Source organism: Vitis vinifera, chromosome 2 (assembly GCF_030704535.1).
Source record: "Vitis vinifera cultivar Pinot Noir 40024 chromosome 2, ASM3070453v1".
Classification (NCBI taxonomy): Eukaryota; Viridiplantae; Streptophyta; class Magnoliopsida; order Vitales; family Vitaceae; genus Vitis; species Vitis vinifera.
In genome coordinates, this window is record NC_081806.1 from 16,489,651 (window position 1) to 16,510,324 (window position 20,674).

The following is a 20,674-nucleotide window of genomic DNA, read 5'->3' on the forward strand; positions in this document are numbered from 1 at the left end:
CTATTCTCATTTTTGGAAAAAAATTTAGAATTTGATAAATTATACAACCGGTGTACACTGCACATGTGATAATTTCCCCATGATTTTCCATTTAAAAGGTCATATGTTGCAAAATTGATACTACTCTGCTATACACAATCATAAGCAAAACTTTTTAAAATCATTAAATATCACTTTAAAATCATTATGTTGAGGAAATAACTTGTGACAAATGCAAGTGCGACACCAATACCCTCAAAAGATGGCATTAGACAATGATCCACGTCTGACATCTATACAGAAACGCACCATAATTTAAATTGTCCTTAGACAACCAAGTGAAGTAATAGTTAAATTCAACTTCGTAGACATGGTTCTGCTGTTGAGGCTAAGGTTGTAGTGCTTTTGGAGGTCCTTGTGCAATAACAATATTTCAGATTGTCCAACTTTTTTTTGGTAGCGGATGGTGTTGTTGGTCTTGATGAGCATAAAAAAACAATCGGTACAATTGTTTGTTTCCTCGTAACCCAAATCTACTCTCTTCCCTTGCTCTAAGCTATTATAATGTGGTTGAGCTACAAATTGACCGGATGCATTTTGGTGGTGTTCACAAAATTTGGCAGTGTCTACCGGTTGAGAAGATCTAGAGACCGGCGTATTACGCCGGTCGACCGGTTGTGGATTTTTAAACCAGTATATACCGGATGAGGAATATCCTCAACCGGTTGAGAAAATTTCTCATCCGGTTGCGACTAGTCAAAAAAACATCAACCGGTTGATACCCATTTGCTCAACCGGTTGAGGTTTTTTTTAAACCAGTTGCTACCGGTTGATGAATTTTCTCAACCGGTTGAGGAAATTCCTCATCCAGTATTCACTGTTTTAATATGTAAACCGTTTAGCTAATTGTTTCTTTTCGTTGTTGATTTCATTAAGGCCTTCATTCCTTATCAGAACGTTATAATGTTGCCCTATTTAGGCATACTATGTTAACAAAATTTCCAACATTAATCTTAGTTGCCATCTTCAAGGAGTTTGCCAGTCACAATAATTAATACCTCTCATCCACTTTCTTTAAAAACATGGAAAATGACTTTTATATAATTCTATCTAAAACCACGGAAGCTTTTGGGTACATCGCCAAACTTATTCCAAACTTACCCCATATTGGGAGTCAATAATACACATTTCTTAAGGTTGATTCTCTCTTTTTAAGTCATTTGAATATGTATTACCCTATAATTTTGATGATGTTGTGATTTTTACAGTCAACTTGACTCACTTATATTAACTAAATTAATCTCAACTGTTCAACAGATCACTGATGCATATTACTAACAATGTGCTTTAGACAATCAAAATCCAAACTCTTTAACATCAATACATACCATTTAAAAATCACTATTAGGTTTTGGAAATATTCGCCCATCCATTTGAAAGATGAAGGCATTAATCTTTAAAAATGTATTATGGATTTGTTTACCTATTCTTTATTGAGTTAAAGATCATACCGTTAAAATGGAAGGTCCAAGTGTGATGCAGCTTGACCTGAAGATTTGTCTTCTGGATGTTTTTTGTGACTTGTTCTCCAACAAATAGCAGACCTCGTTCAGATGCTAAGGTTCTTACAATACTAAAACTCCCCCAAATATATACTAAGATATGTATGTGGTTGGTTGCTGGAGTTATTACATTTTTTAATAGGTTGCCATATGTTGAAAACCTACCACCACAATGGTACACTTAGTGGTTGATAGTTTGGATATTTGCATCAGTTTTTTAGGTGCCATTAAATATAACATTTATATCAGTTGGGAAAGTCAACCTAATGTGGATAATTTTTTACACCCATTGCAAATGGATATGTGTATAACTTAACAAAATATAAAGGGGAGATATGGACTTAATTGATAATATTGACATTTGTTACTGTTGTTTAGCCTATTTATTGTAACTATGTTTTGATACCGTTTCCTACTTACTATATTTTTTCATCAATTAACGGTATTTTTTTTAAATCATGCTTCCTAATACATCCTATATATGAGAAAGGTTAGTTAAGCAGACTTAATTACGTAAAATGAGATATGTTATGATATTCTACTTATGGAAATTTTAAATAAATTCAGATTCATTAATTTATGTCACTCACCATGGTATATCGTACTTATTCGAACAATTTGTCATACAACCATAATTATTTTTAATGCCCCTATGGTAGTATATGTTAGTTAATTACAATTTTAATCTAATAGGTCTGACTATATCTTAGTGAGTTCATTACACTATATTTTTCCATGAATTAACGTAATTTATTTTTAATTAATGCTTCATAATATATCGTAGACATGAGAAAGGTAGGTTAATTACACTTAATTACGTAAAATGAGATAAGTTATGATATTCTACTTATGGAAATTTTAAATAAATTCAGATTCATTAATTTATTTCACTCACCATGGTATATCGTACTTATTCGAACATTTTGTCATACAACCATAATTAATTTTGATGCCCCTATGGTAGTATATGTTAGTTAATTACAATTTTAATCTAATAGGTGTGACTATATCTTAGTGAGTTCATTATACTATATCGTACCTATCAAAAAGATTAGTTAATTTATATGATTTAATTAACTTAAGTTCTCATATTTTATTTTCCTTAATATTCATTTTGTGAAATTAACTTCAATTAATTTCTTTAAGGTACATCAAAATATTTATTCATTTAATCCATTATAGGTTTAATCAGTTCATATGGAAACTATTACATTAAAAGTGTAGCAAATATAATGTAAGACATTAAGTTAATTAAAATTTATTTACTTCATAAACTGGATGTCTTTCCACGAAGGTCGACCGATGTTCAAACCAGTTCTACCCCTCAACCCCTTTGTCTTCTACTCCATTCTTCTTCATCCTCGTGCGAGACCTGAACCCGTCCGTCTTCCACTTCAGTCTTCTTCATCCTCACGCAATACCTGAAGCCCATCTGAATACTCATGCCCCCAAAACGAGCACCGGTCAAAGCATCCTCACCCGGTCGGAAAGGGAAGAGCCCGGCGGTATCAAGGATGCGCGGGACCAACAAAAAGACCTCCGACCGACAACAAGCAAGTGAAAGCACCCACAACACCTCGGATGGAGCAAAACGCACCACCAACAACGGTAAACGTCCGGCCGTGGAAGCAAGTCCGGAGGTTCATAAGAAGGCCAGCTTTGATCGATCTACGTTCGCAACCCCTGACCTAGCCCAACGATTTCATCTTCACTTTGCGAATCGGACCGTAATCCCGGGTAGGAACATTGCTTTTTCAAAGCTCAGTTATTTCCATTTCGATGTGCTTTTCGCGAGAATGGGTTGGCTTCCGATTGTCTCCCTCAATGAGTTCGTTTATCCCAAGGTTGTCAAATGTTTCTACTCCAATATGACATTCGAAGACGAAGGACCCATTACTACCACGATTAACGGTGTACAGATGATTACTAATCAAAACATGCTATTTTGTAGCTTGTAATTAGCTCTTTTAAACAACCTTGAGTAGTAATTATTACCTTTTAACTCAATTAACATGTTAGGGACCCTTGCAATCGTTTCTAACAATTGTGTTGAGTTTTGGTGCTTTTTGATAGCTTTATGCTCACCAAAGCAATTTATGAATGAGGGAGAGCTATATATGGTTCATGACAAAGCTTTTGGAAAGCTTAAATTTATGAAGAAACCAAGCTTTGGAGCCTCATAATCCTTTGCCTTAGTAGTTCATAGTATGCAAGGAGAGAATAATGGAGAAGAGGAAAACAGGGTGATGAAAATAGGGGACACAGCTGCAGTCTTTCATTGCACTTTTGGAGCACTTCCCGAAGTCCATTTTCTACATTCTATATACTATTTCAAAGCTCAGAAAGTCAAGAATCCAACGATTTAAACCATGTACAATTTGGAGCTGAAATGAGGAAGATATGGCCTTCGGAAGACAACTGCATCAAGCTGAGGGACAAATTCGCACGATGGAAAGCAAGGTGCGAATTCCTCAGTCCAAAGCATGGGAATTTCGCACACCTCAAACCAAAGTGCGAAATTGCAACTCCAACGTGCGAAAATTGGATATTTTTGTCGACTCTTTTTCTTCTGATATTTTTGTGTCTAAATTTCCATTTTCTCCTTGTATTCAGCCAATCATGTAATTCCTTAGCTAGGAAGTATCCAAGGAAGGGTAAAATTACCTTCCTATATAAATTCTCTTGTAATCACTGAAAAAGGATCTGTCGGGGAGCTTTCTCCAGGAGACCAACTATTGTAAATTTGATACTTAGTGAAATACAGAGATCTCTTTTGCTTTCTTTTTCTCTCTACTATTTTCTATTTTCTTGGAAGCCAAACACCCTTTGAGGATGTTTTCCCAGCGGATGAGAGGCTAAACCAATAGTTTCTTAGAGTAAAGGAAGCTAGGTGAAAAGTCCAGATTAAAAGGTGGAAAGTTTCCGTGCATTAAATTCAGGTAGTTGGAGTCCATAAATGGTTTCTAAATCTAAAGTTTTGCTTTAAATCCCTTAGAATCACTTTGATTGGCCAATACATGGTAAGCTTCAGGTCTCTGTGGATGCTTATTGCTAGATCCATATCAGTCCATTAGTTATCATGTACGAGCCAGTGAAAAGTGATTCAAGGTGATAACCCATAGTGTCTTAAGCCATTAATGGACCTTAACTACCATCTCTATTGACTTATATGGATTAAATTTTCATTGTCAAACCCATACCGGTTCGGGAAATAACTATAGGTTAAATCCCTAATGCGAGGAGAAGAATCCGGAATTTTCCACTTTGCATCCTGAACTTGAACCTAGCAACCTTTAGCTCCGGGAGACTTTCTTTCTTCCACTTTTTATACAGTTCTATGTGAGTTTAGTTTCAATCACATATCAACACTTTCAAAGCAATTTTATTTTCTTTTAAATTTCAAGTTTGTGCTAAAGGAAATCATCAGAATCAATTCCTAGTTTAGAGTCTGTCACTGATAGAGTGAAAACCCATCCCTGAGTTCGACCCTAGAACTGCTATACTATAGTAGCTTTGCTACGCCAGTATAAGGTCATAGGATTTATAAATATATTTGATTAAAAGACCCGGCTGGGCATTGAATCAAATGGCGCCGTTGCCGGGGATGGTGCCACAATACAGTGATACAACCTTTTAGAGGCTACTTGTGATTTCCATCACAAGTTTGGTGAATTCCTTTTTCACTAATTTCATTTTCTTTCATTTTCCTGTTGTTAATTTTATTTTCATTTTCTTCCTAACTTTAACTTTTTTTCTAGTTTCCTTTTTGTTTTTGTTTTTTTTAGTATTAAAGGTATTGTAACTTGTGCATGCCCTATTGGATTAGGGACCAAGAGGGAAGATTGAGAAGGATTGAGAATCCTCAAAACACAGAGTTGGATATCTGTGTAAATATCATGGACCCTCCACCAGAGGATCAGAATTCTCAACAAGGTCAAGGGGGTAATCCCAATGCATATCTATCCATGAGGGATAGAATGCATCCACCAAGGATGAGTGCACCCTCATGCATCCTACCCCCTCTTGAGCAGTTGGTTATAAGGCCCCATATTGTGCCCCTCCTACCAAATTTCCATGGAATGGAGAGTGAGAATCCATATGCTCACATCAAGGAGTTTGAGGAGGTGTGTAATACCTTTAGAGAGGGAGGAGCTTCAATAGACTTGATGAGACTCAAGCTATTCCCTTTCACTTTGAAGGACAAGGAAAAAATATGGCTTAATTCTTTAAGGCCAAGGAGCATAAGGAATTGGGTTGATCTACAGGCTGAGTTTTTGAAAAAAAATTTCCCCACCCATAGGACCAATGGGTTGAAGAGGTAAATCTCAAACTTTTCTGCAAAAGAAAATGAGAAGTTCCATGAATGTTGGGAAAGGTATATGGAGGCCATTAATGCTTGTCCTCACCATGGTTTTGATACATGGCTCTTAGTGAGCTATTTTTATGATGGAATGTCTTCTTCCATGAAGTAAATTCTTGAAACCATGTGTGGGGGAGATTTTATGAGTAAGAATCCTGAAGAAGCCATGGACTTTTTAAGTTATGTGGCTGAGGTGTCAAGAGGCTGGGATGAGCCCAACTCAAGAGAGAAAGGAAAGTTTCCCTCTCAACAAACCCAAAATCCAAAGGCTGGAATGTACATGTTGAGTGAAGATGTGGACATGAAAGCTAAAGTGGCAACATTAGCTAGGAGGTTAGAAGAACTTGAGTTGAAAAAAATGCATGAAGTCCAAGCCATTTCCGATACCCAAGTTCATGTCATGCCATGAACCATTTGCCAATCATGTGATCATGTGGTAGATGAGTGCCCAACCATGCCAGTAGTGAGAGAAATGTTAGGTGATCAAGTAAATGTTGTGGGGCAATTTAGGCCTAACAACAGTGCATCCTATGGTAACACCTATAATTCAAGTTGGAGAAACCATCCAAATTTTTCTTGGAAACCAAGACCACCTCCATACCAACCGCAAGCCCAAACTCAAGCACCTCAACAAACCTCTTCAGTGGAGCAAGCCATTGCAAACCTAAGTAAAGTCATGAATGACTTTGTGGGTGAACAAAGGACAATCAACTCCCAATTGCACCAAAAGATTGAGAATGTTGAGAGTTCTCTAAATAAGAGAATGGATGGGATGCAAAATGATCTATATCAGAAGATAGATAATATTCAATACTCCATCTCTAGGCTAACCAACCTCAACACAGTGATTGAGAAAGGAAAGTTCCCCTCTCAACCAAGTCAAAATCCTAAGGGTGTTCATAAAGTTGAAATCCAAGAGGGGGATTCTTCAAATTTGAGAGAGGTCAAAGCTGTGATCACCTTGAGGAGTGGAAAGGAGGTTGATCAACCCTTGCCTAAGGTGAGGCAAGGTGAAGAAATCATGTCAAAGAGACCTTTGAATAAAGAGAGCAATAGCCAAGAAGAGCAGAGTGGGAAGAAAAGTACATCCTAATCAAGCATTGAAGAAGAACCAAGGATAGTGATTAAGGAGGATATGATGAAAAAACATATGCCTCCCCCTTTTCCTCAAGCTTTACATGGAAAGAAAGAAATCAAGAATTCATCAGAAATTCTTGAGGTTCTGAGACAAGTGAAGGTGAATATACCCTTACTTGATATGATCAAGCAAGTCCCCACATATGCAAAGTTTCTAAAGGACTTGTGCACAGTCAAGAGAGGGTTACAGGTGACAAAGAAAGCATTCCTCACTAAGCAAGTGAGTGCTATTATTCAGAGTAAGTCCCCAGTTAAGTATAAAGATCCGGGATGTCCCACCATATCAGTTAACATTGGAGGGACACATGTGGAGAAAGCTTTACTAGACTTGGGAGCAAGTGTGAATTTGCTCCCATACTCTGTGTATAAGCAACTGGGACTTGGAGGATTGAAGCCCACAACCATGACCCTCTCCTTAGCTGATAGGTCAGTCAAAATCCCAAGGGGAGTGATAGAGGATGTTTTAGTTCAAGTGGACAAATTCTACTATCCTGTGGATTTTGTGGTACTTGACACTGATTCCACTGTCAAGGAAGAGAATTATGTGCCAATTATCCTAGGGAGACCTTTCCTAGCTACCTCCAATGCTATCATTAATTGTAGGAATGGGATGATGCAGCTCACATTTGGAAACATGACATTGGAATTAAACATATTCCACCTATGTAAGAGGTATCTTCACCCTGAAGAGGAGGAAGGATTTGAGGAGGTGTGCTTGATCAACACTTTGGTTAAGGAGCACTCTGACAAGAGTTTAGAGGAGAGCTTGAATGAAAACCTGGAAGTGCTTGAAGATGGGTTCTCTAAACCCTTTGATGTGCTAGCCATTATGTCTCCTTGGAGGAGGCGGGAAGAGATCTTACCACTGTTCAACCAGGAAGACTCAGAAGGAGTTGCTGTGGAGAACCCTCCAAAGCTTATTTTAAAGCCACTTCCTGTGGATTTGAAGTATGCATACTTGGAGGATGATGAGAAATGTCCAGTGGTGGTTTCTTCAACTCTCACTAGTGATCAAGAAGATAGTCTTTTAGGAGTCCTCAGAAAATGCAAGAAAGCCATTGGATGGCAAATTTCTGATCTGAAAGGGATTAGCCCTTTGGTGTGCACCCACCATATTTATATGGAAGAAGATGCAAAACCAGTGAGGCAACCCCAAAGGAGACTGAATCCTCACATGCAAGAGGTGGTGAGGGGTGAAGTTCTTAAGCTACTTCAAGCTGGGATCATATATCCCATCTCAGACAGCTTGTGGGTGAGTCCCACCCAAGTAGTCCCAAAGAAATCTGGAATTACTGTAATCCAGAATGAAAAAGGGGAGGAAGTCTCTACACGTCCTACCTCAGGATGGAGGGTGTGTATAGACTATAGGAAGTTGAATTCAGTGACTAGGAAGGACCATTTTCCATTGCCTTTCATGGACCAAGTCCTTGAGAGAGTATCAGGACATCCTTTCTATTGTTTTCTAGATGGTTATTCAGGGTACTTCCAAATAGAAATTGATTTGGAAGATCAAGAAAAGACAACCTTCACTTGCCCCTTTGGTACTTTTGCATATAGGAGAATGCCCTTTGGTCTATGTAATGCTCCTGCAACTTTCCAAAGATGTATGCTAAGCATCTTCAGTGATATGGTGGAACGCATCATGGAAGTTTTCATGGATGATATCACTGTATATGGAAGTTCTTATGAGGAGTGTTTAATGCATTTAGAAGCTGTTCTCCATAGATGTATTGAGAAAGACCTAGTGCTAAATTGGGAGAATTGCCATTTTATGGTACAAAAAGGAATTGTCTTAGGACATATCATCTCCAAAAATGGCATTGAGGTAGATAAAGCGAAGGTGGAGCTAATTGTTAAGTTGCCACCTCCCACAAATGTTAAAGGAATTAGGCAATTCCTAGGACATGCCGGGTTCTATAGGAGGTTCATTAAGGATTTCTCAAAAATCTCAAAACCTCTTTGTGAACTCTTGGTAAAGGATGCCAAATTTGTGTGGGATGAGAAGTGTCAGAGGAGTTTTGAGGAATTGAAACAATTCCTCACAACTGCACCAATAGTGAGAGCCCCAAATTGGAAATTACCTTTTGAGGTAATGTGTGATTCAAGTGATCTTGCTATGGGGGCTGTTTTGGGGCAAAGAGAGGATGGAAAGCCCTATGTGATCTATTATGCAAGCAAAACTTTGAATGAGGCTCAAAGGAACTACACAACTACTGAGAAGGAGTTGTTGGCAGTAGTTTTTGCCTTGGATAAGTTTCGTGCTTATTTGGTAGGGTCCTCTATAGTGGTGTTCACTGACCATTCTGCTTTGAAGTACTTGCTAACCAAGCAAGATGCCAGGAATGATTGATAAGATGGATTCTTTTGCTCCAAGAATTCAATCTCCAAATCCGGGATAAAAATGGAGTAGAAAATGTGGTAGCTGACCACTTGTCCAGACTTGTGATAGCACATGACTCACATGGTCTGCCTATCAATGATGACTTCCCTGAGGAGTCCCTCATGTCAATAGATGTAACTCCATGGTATTCTCACATTGCAAACTTTTTAGTTACTGGAGAAGTGCCAAGTGAGTGGAGTGCCCAAGATAAGAGGCATTTCTTTGCTAAGATCCATGCCTATTATTGGGAGGAACCTTTTCTTTTCAAATATTGTGCAGATCAAATTATAAGGAAATGTGTTCCTGAGAAAGAGCAATCGGGAATTCTTTCCCATTGCCATGATAGTGCATGTGGAGGTCATTTTGCCTCCCAAAAAACAGCTATGAAAGTGATCCAATCAGGCTTCTGGTGGCCCTCTCTCTTCAAAGATGCCCACTCTATGTGCAAGGGATGTGATCGGTGTCAAAGGCTTGGTAAGCTAACACGCCGAAATATGATGCCCTTGAATCCCATCTTAATAGTGGATATCTTTGATGTCTGGGGAATAGACTTCATGGGACCATTTCCAATGTCGTTTGGACATTCCTACATTTTGGTGGGAGCGGATTATGTCTCTAAGTGGGTAGAAGCAATCCCATGTAGGAGCAATGATCATAAGGTGGTTCTTAAATTCCTCAAGGACAATATCTTTGCAAGATTTGGAGTACCAAAGGCCATTATAAGTGATGGGGGAACCCACTTTTGCAATAAACCTTTTGAGACTCTTCTAGCCAAGTATGGGGTTAAGCACAAGGTAGCTACACCTTATCACCCTCAAACAAGTGGCCAAGTTGAGTTAGCCAACCGTGAGATCAAGAATATATTGATGAAAGTGGTCAATGTGAATAGGAAGGATTGGTCTATCAAGCTCCTGGATTCCTTATGGGCTTATAGGACCGCTTACAAGACCATTCTAGGAATGTCTCCCTATCGCCTTGTTTATGGCAAAGCGTGTCATCTTCCAGTGGAGGTTGAGTATAAAGCATGGTGGGCAATCAAAAAGCTCAACATGGATTTGACAAGAGTCGGGTTAAAGAGATGTTTGGATTTGAATGAATTGGAGGAAATGAGGAATGATGCATACCTCAATTCAAAAATTGCAAAAGCAAGGTTAAAAAAATGGCATGATCAATTGGTAAATCAAAAGAATTTGATCAAGGGACAAAGAGTTTTGCTTTATGATTCTAAACTTCATCTCTTTCCAGGAAAATTGAAATCCAAGTGGACGGGTCCTTTCATAATTCATGAAGTGCATCCCAACGGAGTGGTGGAAGTATTCAATCCCACAGGCAATCAAACCTTCAAAGTAAATGGCCATCCTCTCAAGCCATTCATAGAGCCTTACAGTACAGACAAGGAGGAGATCAACCTCCTTGAACCACCACAACTCTGAGTGAAAGCAGGGTATCATGGGCTAAATAAGTCCATGAATTTTTTGTTATAGTTTTATAGTTATATCATTATTTTTATTTCTTTTGATTTTAATTCTTGCTCAAGCTTAGTTTATTTTGTCTTAATTTAAGTCAATTTTGATGATAAATTTCAGAAAAAAAATCAAGAAAAATGTGGAGAGCTCTTCAAAAGCAAAACAGGGGAGCAAAACCAAGGAAACAGAGCACTGCATTTCAAGGTGCGAGAATTTCGCACACCTGATTTCAAGGTGCGAAAATTTCGCACACTTGATTTCAAGGTGCGAAAATTTCGCACACCTTATTTCAAGGTGCGAAATCCTCGGTCCAAAGGGAGCCATTTTTGCACACCCCAAAAACAAGGTGCGAAATTTATCTCAAGGTGCGAAAACTGATTTCAAGGTGCGAAATTCCCTAAAAGCCATTTTCGCACACCATTGTTCAAGGTGCGAAAATTTTCGCACAGTGCGAAATCCACTTCTGGCACACGAGTGCCATTTTCGCACACCTCAAGCCAATTTTCGCATCGTGCGAAACAAGGTGCGAAAATTTCGCACACCTAATTTCAAGGTGCGAAAATTTCGCACACCTCATTTCAAGGTGCGAATTCTTCAGTCTAAGGGGTGGGATTTTCGCACACCCAAACCCAAGGTGCGAAATTGTAAGTCCAAGGTGCGAAAATTTCGCACGGTAAAATTTTAAGTTCCAAAAATGTTAAACTGACTTTTAAATTAAAAATTTTCCCCCGAAATTGTGCCTAACGTCCAAAAACGACTTTTCGGTTACCTTGGAAAATTTTTAAACATCAAAACCCCCCCAAACCCCATTCCTATATAAGCCCTTGAAGCCCAGGACCTCAACAGTCTACCCCGCGCACCAGCTGAGAAGCCTCTGGAGCCTCAACCAGCCACCTCCCTTCATTTCGGCCATGGCAAAGACCAGAGGAGGCCTTTCCGCCTCCCCATCCTCACCGACACCTAGACCACATCAAGCCGCCATGGGAGGCGCCGCTTCGCCAACTGTTCAGGTCCCCGCCATTCCCCCATCTGAGGGGGGAACCCCTTCTCAGCGCCGATACCCCACTAGGAGGCCACCCACTGAACCTGTGCCACCCGCCGACCAAGCTCAGAGACCTGCTTCTCGACCCCCTGCGAAGAGAACCAAGTTCTCGGGTCCTGGAGAGTCCTCCCAGCCACCTCCGGCAGAGCCACCTACAGAGGAACCTCGGATTCCTGTGGGGATTACTCCCGAGACCGTTATCAGGCGTCCCATGATAGTCGGACCACTGATAGAGGGCAACCTGGATTGCCGAGATCGATCCTTCCACTCCGAGACATACTTTGATATAGAGGCCCTCAGACAGCAGCCAGAGCTCAGAGATTCATTCCGACTGCTGCAGAGGTATCACATGGAGGATCTTCTCACTCCTAGGCAATTCTATTATCCCAGAGTAGTTCTAGATTTTTATCAATCTATGACTACACGAGGCCTCCGCAACCCTACTCTCATCCAATTTACCATAGACGGACGCCAGGGTGCCATTGGAGCTCGCCACATTGCTGAGGCCCTCCGTATACCTTATGAGCCTGTGATTCAGGCAGATTTCAGGGAGTGGTCCTCATTCTCTCAGAGCGACATGGTCCGTATCTTGTCCAGGGGGACTTCTACAGCCTCAGTGTTGACTAGGAGAGAGCTTCCATCTGGGATGCTCCTTATTGATGTGCTCCTGCGTGCCAACATCTTCCCACTTCAGCATAAAGTTCAGAGGAGAGGAGCTATACTTGAGGCATTATTTAGGATTTCTGAGGGCTATTACTTCGGCCCTCATCATTTGATTATGACTTCTCTTCTTCATTTTGAAGAGAAAGTCCATCGGAAGAAGCTTCAGAGGGCAGATGGCGTCCCATTATTATTTCCGAGGCTCCTCTATCAGATTTTAGAGCACCTGGGCTATCCTGAAGAGCCCCGCCTTGAGAGGCGCCGCCATTGTCGAGAGGACTTCTCTCTCGACAAATGGCATCACTTCACAACCTACTTTGCAGCTCAGGGAGCCCCAACTGTACCTGCACCTCCAGAGCTCCCCCGAGATGAGCAACTACCTCAGGCCCAGCAGGATGACATTCTCACAGACACCACACCTCCTGCCCCTGCAGCACACACCTCAGTGCATATGCCCGAGGCTATACATCCTATTTCCCCTATCACTCAGGGTGCTCCACCAGTCATGCCAGCTACCCCAGCACCTCCTCCTTCATCTGAGGCCACTGTCACCATTTCTCTTACGGAATTCAGAGGCTTAGTGCGTTCATTGCAGACACTGAGCACTGCTCCGGATTCTATTATCCACCAGATGGCCACTATTCGTGCACATCAGGATCAGATCATTGCTACTCAGGTCCAGCATACCACGATCCTTCATCAGATTCAGCAACATCTGAGTATGCAGACACCTTTTGCGCATGAAAGGTCTGCACCATCCGAGCCTCTAGTGCTAGATGAGGAGAGCTTACCAACTGAGCAGCCCATACCAGAGGAGGAGATCAGAGCAGAGCCATCACATGACCCCACTCATATCTGATCTTTATATGTTTTACTTGCTTTTTATATTAGACTTGTAAATCCCATCTTTTGCATGTTTTATAAACTGGGATTGGAAGTATTACTTGAAATCATATATTGTATATTTCTTTTCCAAAATATATATATATATATAATATATCCTTTTTTATTATATTCCCTTTTCTCATTACTCTTTTCTCTTTGCAACATGTGGTTTAAAGTATTCCATACCTCCTATACACTCAGACTTTGTCTCACTCAGGAGGTACCACTTCCTCCCTTTATTTTTAATCGCTTTTGAAACATTGGGGACAATGTTCAGCTTGGTTGGGGGGAGAGTTGAGAAAGGAAGTTTTGTTGTTAATACTAAGTTATTTTGTTTTTTTTTTAGTTGATTTTTGCTTAAAATTTAAATTTTTTAAAAAGTTTTTTGAATCATTCTCTATGGTTGTTAAAGATAATTTCTCAAAAATAAAATAGGATAAGTCCAGTTTTAACTTAATTATTTAAGTCTTAGAGTTTGTTTTATGCTTTCAAAGTTGATAATCTATTGAAGCCTCTTTGATTTCGAAATTTTTTTCTTCCATTTCAAGCTTTACACACACTGTGCACATTAGATCCCGAATATATGATGTAAAACTTTCTCACCTTTTAAGCTTAGGAAAATTTTGGCTTGGTTCATTACTTAACCTCTCTTTAATAGTGTTGGGACACCTCATAAAGACCAATGAGTATTTGAAAAAAAAAAAAAGAATAAGCTTCTATTCTTTCCTTGAAACCTAAGCATGATCCGAATGGGTGGCGAAAGCCTTTAAAACCCGATGCCCTAAACCTTGATTGGTTGGGAGTCATCGATCCTCTGCTTGCTACATAGGTGAATTGGTTAAGATTAGTGAGTAAAAAGAATTATGAATAAGAAGGTGCGTTCCTAACCTATTAAGAGTTGGATAATTTTGCCAATGTTTGATAAAAGCTTAGGTTGGGAGGAGAGGATAGTTGTACATACTATATCCGGAAGCTAATCTCATTAACACTTAGCTTATTATGGAAGAGTTTGATTTGGAACCTTGAGAGTAGAGATTCTTTTGATACTTAATTGCATAATCTCCACTCTTTGTACTTTTTGTTTAAGTTTTAGCTTTGACAACTCCTATTGCATTTTGAATCTTCATATCTTTAGTTCACCATGAGATGTGTTTTGATATTAGTCATGCCACTCAATTATTTTTTGGAATGATTTGCATGACCTCTTTTATGTATATTATTACGTTTGCTTAGTTTTTTCTCTCCTTAATTGCTAAGGGACTAGCAATATGTCGGTTAGGGGGAGTGATTACTACTCAAAACATGCTATTTTGTAGCTTGTAATTAGCTCTTTTAAACAACCTTGAGTAGTAATTATTACCTTTTAACTCAATTAACATGTTAGGGACCCTTGCAATCGTTTCTAACAATTGTGTTGAGTTTTGGTGCTTTTTGATAGCTTTATGCTCACCAAAGCAATTTATGAATGAGGGAGAGCTATATATGGTTCATGACAAAGCTTTTGGAAAGCTTAAATTTATGAAGAAATCAAGCTTTGGAGGCTCATAATCCTTTGCCTTAGTAGTTCAAAGTATGCAAGGAGAGAATAATGGAGAAGAGGAAAACAGGGTGATGAAAACAGGGGACACAGCTGCAGTCTTTCATTGCACTTTTGGAGCACTTTCCGAAGTCCATTTTCTACATTCTATATACCATTTCAAAGCTCAGAAAGTCAAGAATCCAACGATTTAAACCATGTACAATTTGGAGCTTAAATGAGGAAGATATGGCCTTCGGAAGACAACTGCATCAAGTTGAGGGACAAATTCGCACGATGGAAAGCAAGGTGCGAATTCCTCAGTCCAAAGCATGGGAATTTCGCACACCTCAAACCAAAGTGCGAAATTGCAACTCCAACGTGCGAAAATTGGATATTTTTGCCGACTCTTTTTCTTCTGATATTTTTGTGTCTAAATTTCCATTTTCTCCTTGTATTCAGCCAATCATGTAATTCCTTAGCTAGGAAGTATCCAAGGAAGGGTAAAATTACCTTCCTATATAAATTCTCTTGTAATCACTGAAAAAGGATCTGTCGGGGAGCTTTCTCCAGGAGACCAACTATTGTAAATTTGATACTTAGTGAAATACAGAGATCTCTTTTGCTTTCTTTTTCTCTCTACTATTTTCTATTTTCTTGGAAGCCAAACACCCTTTGAGGATGTTTTCCCAGAGGATGAGAGGCTAAACCAATAGTTTCTTGGAGTAAAGGAAGCTAGGTGAAAAGTCCAGATTAAAAGGTGGAAAGTTTCCGTGCATTAAATTCAGGTAGTTGGAGTCCATAAATGGTTTCTAAATCTAAAGTTTTGCTTTAAATCCCTTAGAATCACTTTGATTGGCCAATACATGGTAAGCTTCAGGTCTCTGTGGATGCTTATTGCTAGATCCATATCAGTCCATTAGTTATCATGTACGAGCCAGTGAAAAGTGATTCAAGGTGATAACCCATAGTGTCTTAAGCCATTAATGGACCTTAACTACCATCTCTATTGACTTATATGGATTAAATTTTCATTGTCAAACCCATACCGGTTCGGGAAATAACTATAGGTTAAATCCCAAATGCGAGGAGAAGAATCCGGAATTTTCCACTTTGCATCCTGAACTTGAACCTAGCAACCTTTAGCTCCGGGAGACTTTCTTTCTTCCACTTTTTATATAGTTCTATGTGAGTTTAGTTTCAATCACATATCAACACTTTCAAAGCAATTTTATTTTCTTTTAAATTTCAAGTTTGTGCTAAAGGAAATCATCAGAATCAATTCCTAGTTTAGAGTCTGTCACTGATAGAGTGAAAACCCATCCCTGAGTTCGACCCTAGAACTGTTATACTATAGTAGCTTTGCTACGCCAGTATAAGGTCATAGGATTTATAAATATATTTGATTAAAAGACCCGGCTGGGCATTGAATCAACAGATCGTTTTTTATGTTGCTGCACTTTGTCGGATTTTAGAGATTCCAAACGAAGGGGTTTGTTTGTATGAAGCTAAGAAGTGGCCAAGGGTGGAAGGTTTCAAACCTGCATAAGCTTTACAGAGGCTATGTGGTTACCCGAGATCTGATAGACCAACTTCCCATTTGTTGACTGCGTTGAGTCGTATCCTACATCACATGATATCGTACATTTTCATCCCTAAAGGAGGGCACCGAGATGATGTATCTTTATTGGAGGCTTTTTTGGTTGACAGCATTCTCACAGAAAGAAAGGTTAATATTGGTTACATAATTTTCCAACATATGAAAGCATGTTCACTCAGCGAAGATTCAGTTCTCCCCTATGGCATGTTTATCACAAAGATTGTCAAATACTTCAATGTCAATTTGCGCAATGAGACAGACTGGAAAAAACTCAAATCGTTTGATACATATGATTGGGCTTCACTTCGGCGCATGCATTTTGTACGGAAGAAAGATGGTTCATGGGCAAGGAAGTCTTCCGTTCCCCCCTCAGAGGTTGATGTCTCTTCAGACAATGGGCCCTCCGACGATGAAGAATATGAAGATCAGGATGTACAGGGAATAACTCATGCAAAAGCAAATGTCACACAAATACCGTCAACAGGTGGTGTAAGAGCTAGGGCGTTAACAAATCATCCTTCACTAATTGGACCGGACGACTCTAAGGCATCAGATAACCTCAATGCCCAGATTAAGTCCCTTGGTACCCGCTTGGAGGAGATTGTATTAGCCAATGACCAACGTTTGACATCTCTGGAGAATCGCATTGATGGTTTACACGAGAAAGTGAAAGAGGGTATGCAAGTTATACGACGCCAGCATGATGAGATGATGGTCTTCTTCCGATCCCACTTCCCGCTTCATGGACCATACCATTAATGACCCCTTCTACATTTTGTACTAGTTTAATAGTTATTAAACTTTCATTCTGTTTTTTGACATTTGGCTAATATAAATGCCCTTTTGTTATTATGACTTCTCGTATTACTTATGGATGTTGTCATCGGCCATTCACATAAATGGCGTAAATGTATTCGCTCAATGCAAATGATGGTATATGGATGATGTATTTTCCTCTACATGTATATATTATACCTATCTTATTTTGTTTATAGCTCTTGATATATAGGTTATTTTCATCTCTTTAAACCTTCTTCTGTATATTTTAAATTGTTGGTAGACATCACATAATTTAGGTTCCCATTTGGGTGCCATGAATATTTTTGTCTTTTAAATATTGAGTCTGAAATCCCTAGTTTCGGATGGCAAAAGGAAGGTTATGACTATTTCCATCAAAAGCATAGAAGAATCATGCGTTAGGAAGGTTATACTCAGTATTGGTGCATCGTAAAACGTATGTATTCTCCTCCCTTTGTCTAATCTACTATAATGTCTACGAATATGGTCAGCCTACTATATTTTTTTTTAATAAAACTTGGGTATTTTCAACCAGTTGAGGCGATGCATCAACCGGTAGCAAGTCCCGTTTTTGGTATTGGGGGGAAAAAAATGGCAGTGTCTACCAGTCGAGAAATAGCCTCAACCAGTCGCATGTTGGTTTGCAACCGGTAGCCACTGACCATTTTGGGACTCGCACCAAGAACTGACCAGTGTCTACCGGTTGAGTTCCCAGGTCAACCGGTTGAATACAACCGGTCGACCGGTTACTATTTAATTCAATAGGGTGAGCTATGCTTGCCTACTTGCATGAATTATCGTACTGAGTTTTGGCCCTCTGGTTTCCTTATTAAACCCATTCTTTATTTACTATTTTAAATACATTTTTTTTTTTAGGTGCATTTGGATGTCTTATGAAAACAAATATCTCCATTGTGTTTTGCATAGATTTGAAGTTCAAATATCAATTCTAGAATGGTGCTATAAATGAAAATGAGATTGCTGGTAACAAGTCGATGGCATTGGATCAATTTTGACTTTCCCATTAAGGGCACTGTTTTAACTTTTAATTTTTAATCCTCACATTTTTCGCCATTGATTTCCATTGTTGTGAGCCTTTAAATTTCCATTACACATCCAACTGCAGCTGTAGTGTTTACTTCTGTCCAACAATTTGTTTGTTGTTGATCCTATTTTTTTCTGTAAGTCTTCTTTGAACCAAATGACTTATTTGAGTCGATTTTATGTGGTTTGAGGCTATATCTAGGTTGTAAATTAATCTAGATTAGAGCAAATTAATTCCAATGGAAATGATGGAGAACTTAGAAGAGTGGGCTTTAGAGATTGGTTATAAGGCGGGTGGTCTTCTGTCTACTTACTTAGGTCTTCCTCTTAGTACCCCTTTTAAATCTATGGTCGCTTCAAATGGAGTGAAAGACAGGTTCCAAAAAAGACTAGATATAAGAAAAAGACAATATATCTTTAAAGGAGAAAGACTCACTCTAATTCAAAACCCTTTATTTAGTTCTTCTATCTATTTTGTGTCTTTATTTTGCATGCCAAGGACAATCAAATTGAGGTTGGAGTGGATTCAAAGGGATTTCCCTTCGGAAGGCAGGGGCTCTTGAAAGAAAATCACATTTACTAAGGTGAGCAATTGCTTCTTCATAAACAATTGAAGGAGGCCTTGGGTATTAGGTGTCTCTCAACACTTAACAAAACACTACTTTGCAAATGAAGTTGAACACATGTGTAAGGTATTCTCTAACCACTATCTATTCCTTGGATTGAGTTATGACCCTACTTTTGTGTTACAGACATATGGGGCCATTGAAGTCCATCAAATATGGCTCTTTATTAAAAGCTATCTACAAGTTCTCAATGGTGCACCAAAACTATGGTAAGTAGGTTTAGATTTAGAAATTCCTTTTTGCTCTGAAATACCCTTTTTAATCCTTCAAAATTGAACCATTGCTGGTTAAAAATGAATCGTATTTACATCTCATTACAGAAAACTTTGCATTCATTTGGAATGGACAATTAAAAATTGAACCATTCTATTGTATTTTACATGGCATCTTAAATAATTTCAGTTCATTTTTGTGAAAGATAAACGAGCCTGTACTTTGCGACTTCATCTTACATGACTGAATTATCTGATTGATGAATTATTTTTTGTTCTAGTACTATTAGTTTGTTCAAAAGTGCAAAATAAAACACCCATGCATGCAGAAAACATTGGAGCCTGTTTGGAATTGTTTTCCAGGGTTGAAAATATATTTGGCAATTTTTTTGACAAAAAACTATTTTTTGAAAATTTGTTTTCATATTTATTTGTTTTCACTTGTTTTCTAAGAATTATTTTAAAAAATAATCGTACAAATATAAAAAATGATTGAAAATAAAACACTATAGATCAAATTTATTTTAAAAAAAATACTTTGAGAATGCATAAAATAGATTGAAAACATTCCAAATTCCGAACAGATTTTTATTCTACAGAATATCGTAGAACTATTTTTGAATACTGTTGTCAAAATTTGTTTTTTGAGAACTGTTTTTAAAATAGTTCCCTAAAAAAGCCCTTGATTCTTTTTCCATAAGATGGCCTTAGACCTTCTTAGTTTCTTGTCCCCTATGGAACTGCTATGAATTCAAGGCCAACTTTCTTTACAATCCTTTTGAGTTGTTCTGCAATCTCCTTGTTGTATCAGGTTAATAAATTAGTATAACTTGAGGACATCATCTATGTTAGAGTTTGGGGTAGTGCTTGGATGACAGGTAAATGCTCAAGTTCCCAACAATGGCTGCAGACTATATAAATTTTGAGGACAATGCTGGAGTATTCAGCATCTGCCCATGAAGTTTTATAATATTATTTGTATTGCATCAATGTAGACAAGTCCATTAAGCTTCCAATCAGAAAGTTGGGAAGTATCAAATGCTGAAATCCCCAATATTTGCCTGGATAAACCTTTGTGCAAATTGCTGAATTTAAATCCATCTTTGGACATCAAAGATATTTCTGTTTATTATTTCAATCATGTGGGTGAATTTCACTTAGATTATCAAAATAGGGTTCTCTTGAGTTTCATTTGGATACACTTCCTATTTTTTCTTTTTAAAATAAAAATAAAATATGATTAACTCTTGTATGAAAAGTATGAATTTACTACTTAAAAATAATTTAAATTTTTTTAAAATTTATATATATTTTTTTAATATCTTAGTTTTTTAGGATATAAATGAAATTTAGGGATTAATTTGCACTCAACAGTAAAATCAATAAATTAGTCTGACAAAAAGTGAG

General features: G+C 38.4%; 1 protein-coding gene across 1 annotated transcript; it reads left to right on the plus strand.

The window, feature by feature from the left end:
- The first annotated feature begins 11,795 nt into the window (after nucleotides 1–11,795).
- LOC104877479 (uncharacterized) lies at nucleotides 11,796–13,445 on the plus strand. Its single transcript, XM_010645777.1, has 3 exons — nucleotides 11,796–12,162; nucleotides 12,910–13,262; nucleotides 13,314–13,445. The coding sequence occupies exons 1-3, from the start codon at nucleotides 11,796–11,798 to the stop codon at nucleotides 13,443–13,445; spliced, it is 852 nt and encodes a 283-aa protein (XP_010644079.1).
- Nucleotides 13,446–20,674: the final 7,229 nt, after the last annotated feature.